The 12,166-nt window shown below is 43.0% G+C and overlaps 1 protein-coding gene across 1 annotated transcript in view; it reads right to left on the bottom strand.

The window, feature by feature from the left end:
• Window positions 1-5,256: 5,256 nt before the first annotated feature.
• The window catches only part of GRK3 (G protein-coupled receptor kinase 3), a 165,227-nt gene continuing 158,317 nt past the window's right edge, over window positions 5,257-12,166 (bottom strand). The window contains exon 21 of the mRNA XM_037816792.1: window positions 5,257-11,875. Within this exon, the coding sequence (XP_037672720.1) occupies window positions 11,714-11,875 (162 nt within the window). The 3' untranslated portion in view covers window positions 5,257-11,713. The remainder of the gene's footprint in view (window positions 11,876-12,166) is intronic.

Here is a 12,166-nt window from a genome sequence, read left to right as displayed (position 1 = left end):
TGTCTGGGGCAGCTCTGGGCTATGGGGCTGGCGATGGGCAGGAGTGTTTCCTGTCCACCAGGATGGTGGCTGTGAGCGGACACCCCCCTTTTCTTGGGAAGTTGTGGTGTTTAGTGAATTTTCTCAGCCACTGAATTATTGCCTTTTGTCTCAGAGCTCTCTTAGTTCTGCTCTTGACTTGATGTGCCCATATTGAAAGTCTTTGAAGCTTTCTGTATTGGGCTTCTTAGAGTAATTGTTTTAGAAAAAGAAAAAAGGATTAAAAAAAAAAAAAAAAAAAAAAAGGGCCCTCCTCAGAGATCTAATGGGTTATTGAAATGCTAAGAGACAAAGCAACCAGGGCCATTAAGGAAAGGTCCACAGGGCAGAGAGATCAGCTTTTCTTCGGGATTTGCATATGCGCCTTAGGGCCTGATCTCCGCCCTTCCCCTTTCTGTGTTCACCAGAACTCCAAAAATCCTCTGCTTTTATTTTGGAGTTTTTCGTGTTGTTTTTTTTTCTATGCCTGTCTCCTCTCTGCTGGGCTGGCTGCTCTCAGATTCTCTGGTGTCTGGTCTCAGTCTATCTATGGTTGGAGTTTGGATCAGTAGAATGAGTTTCCAATAAGAGCTGCCACTGCAATTCTCCCTTCTCCTTCCCGGAGCTGACAGCCCCTCCTCCCACGGGACTGAGCCTGGCAGGGAGGGGCGCGGGTCCCCTGGCTGCAAAAACTTACAGATTTCGCTGATCTCAGCAGTTCGACATTTTCATGAGTGTTGTATGAAGTATGCCCAAAGACAGATTGCTCTGTGGTGTCCAGTCCACGCAGTTCCTGGCTTTCTACCTACTTTCCTGGAGGAGTAACTAAAACATACAGCTCACCAGTCTGCCATCTTGCCCCGCCTCTCTACAAGGGTGGGTTTGACACTTAGAAATGACTCTCTGGGCCCAGGGCTGGGGGCTCACTGTGAGTTGTGCCCTAGAGGGATGATTCGGTTGACTTGAAGGGAATTGTCCATTCTGAGGGAGCCTGGCACATCATTACCTTATTTCCCTGGCACCTTTGATGGGTTGGCTGCTACCACCCAGGACAATCAAGTATTGCTTGGACCAGCTATGACTGAAGGCGGCCTTTGGAAACTTTTGTCACCCAGTCTCCAGGCCCCGTACCTTAGCTGAGAGGAAAGGACGAGAAAGAGGATGCATTTTTAGCAAGACTTCTGCAAAACTGGCCACTTTTGGCTCCCCCAATCCAATGAGCATGGCTTCACCCATGGAGTGGATCATGGTGCCATGTTGTGGGGTGTCCAGACAGTGCAAACATCTGCAGGTCCCTTTTGGGAAGAGCTAGAGGAGTCACTACTGGGCAGTCTTGCCATGGGTTGCAGGTCCTTCCTCTTGGAGACTGGCCTCTTCTTCAATGAGCTCTGGGTTCCCAAAATGACAATGACAATAGGATTGTGATGTTTTATTGGGGAGACTGACCTCAGCACCTTGATCAATGATTCTTAATTTTTTTGACGGTACCAATTGAATAGGTCCCTTGTTGGTGGCGTATCTATTTTGCCCCAAGGGATGCTACATTCTCTTGGTCTCCAAAGTCCCTGAGGGTCAGGATCCCCTGGCAGCCCCTCTCATCTTGCCACTCATTAGGATGATTGCACCTGTCTGGCTTCTGATTGTTAAGGGATGCTTTCTATCATTTTGGGGTCCTATTATCCCCATCGATATCAGAGAACTGTGTGTATGTGTGTGTGTCGATGTGTGAGTATGTATGAGCATGCTGATAAACTGAAGAACCATCCTGGGTGTGTTTGCATATGTGACCATCGAGAACCCTCAGGAATGACTAGGGGCCTGTGCTGTGTGTCATTGTCTCTGTGACAATGAGGGTTAGCTGTCTGCCTGTGTCTGTGTCTGTTTAATTGGCATATACACAGTAAGTGCTCAACATGTGCTTATGGAATGAATAACTGAGTGCATGAAAACTGGGCTGGAACAAGTGTCTGAGGACCTGGTCCTGTGACATGCTTTCTCTAGCTGCCTGTCTGTCCGTCCCTCACCAGTCCGTAGTCTTCTGGTTCATCCCATCACCCAGCACAGGGCCTGGGTGAGTGATGTAACGAGTGAACCAAAGACTGGAGCTGCCTGCAGTGTGAAGTGGGAGTGTCCTCACAGACAGGCCCCCAAATTCCCCCTCTGACCAGGGCCCAGAGGGTGCGTGTCTGCACAGAGATCTCAGAACCCTGTTTGCAGGAAGAGTCAAGTAAGATGTAAAGGGCACAGGCTTTGAGGCCAGGTCCAATCCCAGGCGCTTCTTCACTGCGAGCCTTAGGGAAGTGTCTTTCCCTTGCTGGGCCTCTGGGTTCCCCTTTGGAGCCCAGATCTCAATGGAAGTCCCAGTCTACACGGCTCATGCTGGGTGCTCAGTGTTTCTTGAATGACTGAATGACCAACTGTAGATCCATAAAACCTTTCCTACTATTAGCCCTGCCTGCAGAGAGCTGCCACTGAACTTCTTAGTCGCACTGTTTCCCTTCTCATCAGCACATTCCTGATGGTTTCAGTGTGTCCTGCTGCACACCCCATCTTGGGGCCAAAACCATCCAGTGGGGCTTCTGGCCTTACTTTGTATAGCCCCTCAAGCATGCCCACCTCTCTCAGCTATTTAATCCCTCCTTCCACCGTCATGAGTCTGCACTGTCACCTGGGGTCCTTGTCAGGATGTAAAATCTTGTATGCTGGGAGAGAGTACTCCCAAATTGATAACCCCCTCCTCCAGCCTCATGTTCTGCTCCCCTTGCTCAAACACCCTCAGAATCTAATGTCACGCATTCCTCTCTTTGCCAGTTTGGATGTATTATGTCTCCCCAAACACCATGTTCTTTGATACAGTCTTGTGGGGGGCAGATGTATTAGTGTTGATTGGGTTGGAATCCTTTGAGTGTTTCCATGGAGATGTGACTCAATAAACTATAGGTGAAAAGTTTGATTGACTTATTTCCATGGAGCTGTGGACCCCACCCATTCAGGGTGGGTCTTGATTTAACCACTGGAGTCCTGTAAAAAAGCTCACAAATAGAAGGACCTCAGAGCAGCTGAGAGTGACATTTTGGGGACGGCCATTGAAAGCAGACTTTTGCTGACACTGCTCCAGAGAAGCCAAGAGAGGACAAAACACCCCAAGAACAACATTTTGAAGAATGCACAGGAGCTGAGAGAGGAGCTGGAACACAACACATGTACCCATGAGCAGTTCAAGTTATTGGTGTAAATCGGTACTTTTAAATACATTTCAGTTATTTACATTTCAAAGAAGCATTTATTTACTCAGACTGGCCAGATGGGCAGATTTTAAAGGCAGTCAGAGGGACTCATTCCCACCTTCTCCCGAAGGATCCCAACTCTCCACTTAGCTTCTGAAATGAGAACCAGGAGGTCCTTCCACTTGGATGGGACTTCCCCACCTGGGGCAGGGAGCTGTAGTTCAAAATACCCTGTTGTGGATCCACAGAGTTCACAACACTAATAGAGTAAGTTAGTCTGTACCGAGTGAATACTGAGTTCAGAATATTCAGGCTACACTATTGTGAGCACTATGTTACAACTCTTGAATGCTTAGAAGACCTCTAATGGATATGGCTACTTATCCCCACCGTTCGGATGAGGAGGTGCAGGTACTGGGAGATCACCCAGGGAGTAAGTTGGGGAGCCTGGCATCACTCCCAGACAAACTGACTCCACTTCCTCCTACCCTTTAGTGCCCTCACACAGAGACATGTTTTATAGGCTATCGAATCAAGACTGTGTCTACCTCTACAAGGGTTAAGAAAGAACTGGGGCATTTTAGCCAGTTACTAAGATTACAAAAAACAAAAATAAAATATAAAAGCCAGTTGTTTGTGATCACCACCAATCAGGCCAAAGCACTTCCTTGCTGTGATTATCCGTAACTGCCTGTCTTTCCTTTCCCTTCCCTATTAAAGATTAAGAGTCAATTTCCCCTCCAGACTCCATCAATTATGTGCCCGGCCGGTGCTGTGTATGTGAGCCCAAAGGAAAGGCTGAGGGTTTTATTTGGTTTATCTACCTCCTGGAAAGAGCCAGCCTAAATAATTTGAACTGAAAAACCTTTTTTTTTTTTTTTTTTATTGTAGTATCGAAACTGGTAAAAGAAAGCCTTAGATTCCTCACCTTCAATTCAGTACTTGGTTAGTGCCCAGATAAATTGGAAGGGGCTACAGCCCCAAGGAACTCACAGTTTAAAGGGGTAGATTAGCACAATTATTCCTAAAGCAACATGGAAGAATGGGAACGATTTCCTTTTTGCTTCCCAAGTATAATCTCAATATAAGTCCCTTGCACTTACCCTTACTCCAGAAACTTGGAGGATATTTTTTTGGCTGGAATGGTCCTTCAAGATCTAATTCAACCCTTTTATCTTACGGATGAGAAAACTGAGAACCAAAGAGATTACGTGGTTTTCCAACAGCGTGCTGGGAGTAGAGTCCCCCAAACTATCCCCTCCTTTCTGATGCCAAGGGAGTGAGCTGATTTCTGCAGCTGTCAGGAGAGTTCTGAGGTCTTGTTGCTGGAGAGCAGCCCTTGGTCACAAAACACATCAGACTCAGGGTTCCGTGACCACTGCTGCCCTCTGCCCACAGAGCTGACTACACACTCCCAAACTGGGCCTCCTGTCAACTATTTTGCTCAATGTTTTTCCAATCAGCAAGTGAGGGAAATGCACTGGCTACATGGACCAGCCATGACTTCTTTCTGGAGACAGGAGGTGCTTCCAGCTTATGAACACGAGTACACAGCCCCGCCTCCCACCTGTAGATCCAGGAGCAGACAGAACTGCCCGGGTGGCCGTGATCCGGCACCACCTCCTCCTGGGGTTTCTGGTTTAAAGTGGCTGAGCCATGTTGTCCCCTCAGCACATCCCCATGAGGTCAGAGGTGGAGAGTCAGGGGTCCCCTTCCCGGAGCCAAGATGGACCTACTGGGCTTCCTCATTGCCGAGGCCGACATTTTCCCTGCAACCTGCCCTATGGTAGGCAGAAGCTGTTAGTCTCCAAATTCCTGAAACTGTGACCTTGGCTGTGCTCCAACCATCCAGGAAAACAGCAGGGATGCTTGTTGGCAGTCCCCTTCTCTTCCATGAAATCAGCCTCTGCGTGAATTTCCCAAAGTCAGGGTTCTTTAAAATGAGTCATCTTCTGATGACTCAGTAAAGGAAAGTGGTCATTGAAAGGGGGGAAAACAGCACACCAGAGTATCTTTGCACAGATTCTTTTTATTGAGATTTTGTTATATAAGCAATTCACCAACACAGAAACCAGCCTCGCTGCTCCCAAAAAACTGCCGCAGGTGGTGTGACTTGAACCCGTGTGGCACATCTCAGGCAAGGTGGTGACCGTGGACTTGGATGAGGATCTCCACGGAGGAGACAATTTCAAAGTGCACTATCAAGTAGTATACTGAGAAGGGAGTTTAATCCTTCACTGGCACAATAAATATGAAAAGAGATAAAACAAATGATAATTTTATAGATACAATATCTAGATTTACAATATCTAGTTCACTGGCTTCACTTGGAAGAGCAACGTACAAGAGAAAACTGATTCATTTCTTTAATGGTTTTGTACTTTGCCATGAATATGGTGAATGTTACTGTCCGATGGATACGTAGCTATGAAATCAGGCAAAGAAAAATATTAGCAAGTGAGGACAAACTCTCTCTCACAGAGAAAGACCTTCATTCTATTTTGCATGAATCATTAAGGGGAGCCTTCAAAATTAAGACAGGGAGACCTCTTGCAAAATTTTAATCATACATGAGGGCTCTTGCCATTAGGATTCTCATTTTCCAAACCATTGTGAAACGGAGGAGTAATGTCACATTCAAATGTGCTAGTCCTAAAAGCAGTGGTTTAAAACACAGCCTGTCATGTCTAAAGAAGGGCTAGCCGAAGGAGAGTATAGAAGAATACCTTCCCATTTAGTAGCTGATAAATCAGGTGCAATAATCAAGTCTTGAGGCAATGGCAAGGCTAATCTGGGAGATTCTGGCACAATAAGGGTTAAGACATTATGCTGTAGAGTAGAACTTCAAATCCTAAAGTATACATAGAAGGGATTTATTTCTATCTGCCCGGCTCACAAGAGTCCCTAAATAACACTAGGGTGTTAAAAACAAACCTGGGAAATAAGGAATCACAAGACAATGTCTCACTGACATTCTCTTATAATACAGCCAAACTAGAATAAAGCATTCAGTGCACTTGCAAACAAGCAGGAGGCTTTCTGAAGAGGTAGATGAAAGCAGGATTTCCCAGCAAGCTTGCTGTCGGATGGGACGATCAAAGTGCGTACGCCTCTCAGCACAGACCAGAAGATAAGTCAGTGTTAAAAATATTCCAGAGTAGTGAGAAGACATGGGTGCCCCCGCGTTGCTACACTCTTTATATAGGAGTTGACTTTACATTTACGGAAACTTCTAATTTTCCAAAAGGGTAAATTAGTCATATTGGAAAAAATATCATTTCAATTTTATTTTATGAAACACAGAAAAAGGACTGCCATTTCTTTAAATAACGCACTATACAAATAAAAAGGAGCAGAAATGATATGGGATGCTTTTGACTAAAACAAATTTACGATTCAATAAATAATATAAAATGCTTTTGTGCTAAAATAGAACTCTTGTTTTTTATATATGCAGCTTAGGAATCTTTATGTTACCTGGAAAAAGGCAAATCTATTATAATTAGTTAAAACACAGAAAAATACAATTTAACAATAGAACTAAAAATGACCTGTGTTTAGCTTATAAACCACATTAATATATACATCATGAAATATAATCAACTAAGAAAAAATTAAGTTTCAAGTCTGTTGTGATTTGAGTATACAGTTGGAAATATTTCTCCATTCCCTACCCTTTCATCAAAGACATTTTATATTTAGGACAGAACCAAAAATGTAGAAACACATTTGCCAGTTTTCATGGAAGTTTCTAAAGGGGGAATAGAAGAATTAACTCTGCTATAAGACTTCTCCAAAATGCAGTTCAAAAATTTTTTTTTTCCTATATGTGTTCAATCAAATGCATTTACCGTTAACTCACTTTCTGTAGTGGTGGAGTTTGTGTGTGTGTGTGTGTGTTTTTAAGATAAAAGCAATTTAAAATTTGGGGTCTGCCTTTATCAATCAACACTACCATGGCAACATCAGGAACTTGGCCCCAGAGCCAGCGAAGGGACTGGCCGTCCATACCCCCCACCCCCAGGCCTTTGGGGGGATTGGGCAGCATCTGCAGCGTCCAAGCCTGCAGGAATGAATGGACATATCGTTATTCTGTTCTAATAGCATAGGTCTCAGTTCTTTGAGGACAAAGAAAATGTAATATTCACTATTACTTAGGGAAACAAATGAGTGTCATTTCAGAGTTCAACTCTCTGTAACTCTATAAAAAATTTTTTAAAAATGTGTTGGATAAAAACATTCATATGAGCATGAATTTCAGTAATTAATTCAAGTTTCTCAAGTAAACCTTATGTGGCAGGGAAAATCACATTGGAGCTTTAAGAAAAAGAAATTCTTTTTGTAAAATTTAAACAATTAAAGCTCCCTCTTGAATCATGAATCTCACAAAGAACACAGCCAAATCTTGTTATTTTAGTGGTTTTACTAGAACCTTAATGGATTTGTAACAATGAGCACAACTGACCAACCAGACAACTCACTGAGAGCGCACATGAGGTCACGTGTCGGCAGAGGTTGCCAGAGCCGCTTGTGCTCTGGACCCAGGTGTACCCTCACCTCGGGGACACCTGGATGACACCCCGAGCAACATGACGCCTGCGCAAAGTTCTGATGGAAAGCAAATGGCATCCGAGTACATTCGGCAGCTCCAAACTCAAAAATAAAGTAGCGCGATCTTATAATAATTATTATTCAACTACTCTGCTATAAGAAAAAGAAAAAAAAAACAGCCCTTAACTCAAGTCATTTCTTTGGGGCTTTATGGTTGAAAGGGAATGATTTTTACCAGCAAATTAACTTTCTTCCTTTGCCCCATCCCACCACTATCTTCTGTCTGTGACACCCACCCCACCCATCCCCATGCCCTCCCAACCTGCCACGGACCCGAAGGAAGCCTAAATCCTTCCCAGGTACAAGCAACTAAGGAAGTCAATCCCTCATGCAGGATGGGGAGGAGTTAATTTGGCAAAAACACCTTTGAATGGCATAGAAACCTTTCCCTCAACATAAATGAGAAAAAATTACATGTGATTAAATCATACAAATAAGTCTTATCTTACATCAGCACATTTCAAAGTATGTGTACAGATTTACATCATCTGATCAAGGTCAAACTTTGAGAACTTTGTTTTTTTCTTAATATGTTAAAATTCTGAAACATTTATCACAAAAAACAACTCCATGAAAAGTCAAATGTTGTATTGAGTTGGCCCAGTTACAAATTCTGAGAGAACGAAAAAAAAACATCAGAAGAAACATACTTTGCTATTTTTAATCTAATTAAATCCCATTGCCAACCAGTAAACACTATTTGGTAATGGCCGGTGGGCCCTTAAAACAATTGCTCCCACTACCTGGATGGCATATTTGAAACCTCTAATCAAAGCTAGACCTTGTTTACGATAGATTGGGTTCTGTTGTCACTGTTTTTCTTGATCGGGATGCACACTTTGCACACTTTCCACAGAATGCCTCAATAACTGGCCTCTCCTTTTTACACACAGAATTTGAAACTGCAATGACAGGGAAGTGACTAATCAGAGGCACAAGTGCTTTAAAGGTGAAATAAGAGCTAACTCCCAGACATTTTGCTGAAATAGCATAAATACATAAACATAAAGAAGGAAAAACAATAAGCCCAAATTCATGAAGTCAGTGGGTAAATGAACCAAAGAGAATGTTTTAGGATAAAAGGAATAAACTTGGATTCACAAAAGTTTTAAATTTATTCCACATGTTATATAGCAGCTTAAAGGAATCTCTTATTTTTAGGCTTTGTTTCATTGATTCCCTTTGATTATGAAATCAAGATTTATTATAACATAATTTTATAAATATAATATACATGTCAATAATCTTCACTGACAATGTTAAAATATCCCAACCACATAAATCTAAAACAATGAGAAAGTTTGTGCTGACTTTTGTCCTTTTTAATAGGCCAAATGTAAGAAGGATCAAACATCTAGGAATTATGTAATACTCTTAAACCCTTCTAAAATGGCCTGGTACAAAGACTTCTACACCGACTGACTTTTCCTTTGACCACACGAGTACCAGGTGCTGGCAAAGCAGTGTTTTCAGTTCTTCCAGCAGAAACAGTCCCATTAGAGCAGCTGTGGGGATGCGCCCAGGACCCCCAAACCAGACCCCATCACAACTTGCTACTGCCCCAGTAAGCAGCTCATTCCAACCTCACAGTGTACTCTTAACAAATTATACTTAGATGTACTTCTCAGCCACATCAGGATAAATCAAATGTTAATTGGGGATGTGTAAATTTTCCTTGGAATAAGCTTGAGACAAAAGAGCTCTCGGGCTATTTTCCAATTCATATTTCTTTTCTAAAAGAGAGATTAACCTTATGTTTTACTCCAGAGCAAATATATCTTTGAAGTAGATGTAAATGGGCTCAATTTTACAGCAAGTAAGAGCAATGGCTCACTCTAGGAAGTTTAATAATTTTTCTGAATCCTCTGGCATAGCTGTTAAGCCCAGACTGGATGGGGTCAGCAAGCCTTCTCCACCCAAGGCCCTGTACCCTATCCAGGAGAGGTGACGGTTCAGCTATTTCTCTACAGCTCTTAAGTGCTGAACATGTGTCAGCTTGGCAATAAGGTGCCAACAGGACAGCCACAGCTATAACTGACCGTAGCTGAGAGTGCCAGCTCACTCTTTAAGAAGCTCAACAGCTTTCCTGTTTCTTCTCTTTTTTAACAGAATTTGAATATTATCCTTCCCTTTTAAATAAGGGGCATGCATGTAAATAGTACACATCCCCTTCCATACTGGAAATTGCATATAGTAGAAGATCTATGTTCATTTTAACCCCAAACAGTAGTTGAGGTGGAGAATGAACTTCAAAACTTTTTTTCCAAAGAAACATCTATAAAATAACAGATTGTTTCAATAAATCATCTTCCAAACTTTCAAAATATAATTTCATGAAAAAGTGCTTACTTTCTCAATGGACACAGCATGCGAATATAAAAACAAAGATGTGGAACCACTAAAAATATCAAAGACATGATGCAGTCAATTATAATGTCAAGTTATTTATATTGTTAGTAGTTAACTTAGAGACATACAATAAAATTACACCAAGAATAGGACAAACATGTGACTTAAAATTATTATTATTTTTTTAGTCTGATGAGATGGAGGACTTTGCTGGGAAACACACTGATTCTTACAACCCAGCACTTATTTGGGGGCATGAAAAGGGCTCGGAAAGCAATGAAGAAAAACAAACCATAGGGTGGGAGGGGAATGCTGCTGGGATCAGGCAAAAGATCTTCACATTCTAATGTTACCACTGTCATAGAACAACCCAGTGCAAAGTGTTATTCACTAATGACAGGTGAGGGACAACAAAAAAGAAATGTGCACAGTTAACCCACTAAAACACATTCATTCTTCAGCATTCTTTTTTTCAATAAAATTAATTTTAAATTATACTGAAATGTACAACAGAGAAATTCTTTACCTTCTTCTACATATCCATTGTTGATGTGTTTCCAGAGGCAAAAGGAACCAGAACTACTGCGCCACACAACTGCTTATTGTTGAAACCCAGAAGACAGACTCACCCACCAGCACAGAAACACCCGCCGACTCAAAGATAACAATGACGTGAAAAAAATCTGTAAATTGCCATTGCCCTGAAATCTAAAACTCTACCCCCTTGCCTTCAGAATCATTGTAAACCTTTCCAGTGATCTACTGTTAGATGCTTTAAGTTATTAATTAATACCATAAAATTTGAGATTATGCTATCTTCATTCCCATCTACTCACGAACGCCTCAGTATGTCCTTGTCAGAGGCAGGGCAGGAGGGGTGAAGGAGCAGCTTGCAAGGTGAAAGGCCCGAGTACAACATTTTCAGAAAATATCTTCAGCTTTTTACCCCAGGACAGTAAAAAGTTCACACCGTTGCACAAAAGAAGGAAAAGAAACACACCATTGACCTTCGTTTCCCGGTAGCATGGACAAAGACGTATAAAATCAGCAATGACTGTTTATAGAGAAAATATGGCAACACTCAGGGCCATCGATTACCCAACGCTGAAGACTTTTAAATTCCGTCTTGGAAAGTCTAAGATATGTTTGATACCAGACATAAAAATTTAAGTGATAAGTAGGAATCATTTCAAGGTTGAGGTTCAGCCTGTACCAAAAATAAGTGTCTAGCAAAGAAGAACCTTCCTTTCCTCAGTAGATTTCGAGTGTGGACAAATGTGCCCGAGGAGGGAGGCACCAGGCAGGGGAGGGCAAGCCAACCCCGAGCCCAGGGAGGTCTGGGTTGAGGCGCAGAAGCCTCTCGGCGCGTTGGGTCTTCCCAGGCATGGAGAAACCCCAGCGATAAGCAGATCCAGTGTCTAATCCTCATACTTCTCCGGGAAGGGCTGCGTCCGGGGGAGTGGGCGCTCTCGAGGCAGTCTTCTCCAGGACCCTCTCTGCCCTGGGCACTAAAGGCCGTTGCTGTTTCTGTGACAGAGGGGCGGCTTGGAGAGCTCCACGACACCAGCCCGAGGCTTGTGGAGGAACTTCGGGGCTCGACGCAGAAACCTCTGGGCCTCCGTGAAGGTTTCTGTCAACTCCTTCTTCCACTGCACAAACTCGGGATCGCTCTACATTGACATATAAGTGCAGGAATTGGGAAAGGTTTGTTAGTTTTGCCAGCAGGTGTTGGGAGACTCTCATGATTGCCACTCTTCTTGGAATGCCTAAATGATCCCAGATGAGTGAGGTGAGTGCTTTTTTTTCTGCCTCCCAGTGGTGGGTGGCACAGGGACTCCTGGAGTCTCCTTGCAGGGAGAAAGGAAAGGCCTATGAAAGCTCTTGGAATGATTTTGTTACAATCCCACTAGGAAAAAGACTGCCTTTAATTTGTGCAGACACTACCTTTGCATCCTACAACA

The sequence above is a fragment of the Choloepus didactylus genome, chromosome 23 (genome assembly GCF_015220235.1).
Source record: "Choloepus didactylus isolate mChoDid1 chromosome 23, mChoDid1.pri, whole genome shotgun sequence".
NCBI classification, from domain to species: Eukaryota; Metazoa; Chordata; class Mammalia; order Pilosa; family Megalonychidae; genus Choloepus; species Choloepus didactylus.
This window is presented reverse-complemented; position numbering and strand designations above follow the sequence as displayed.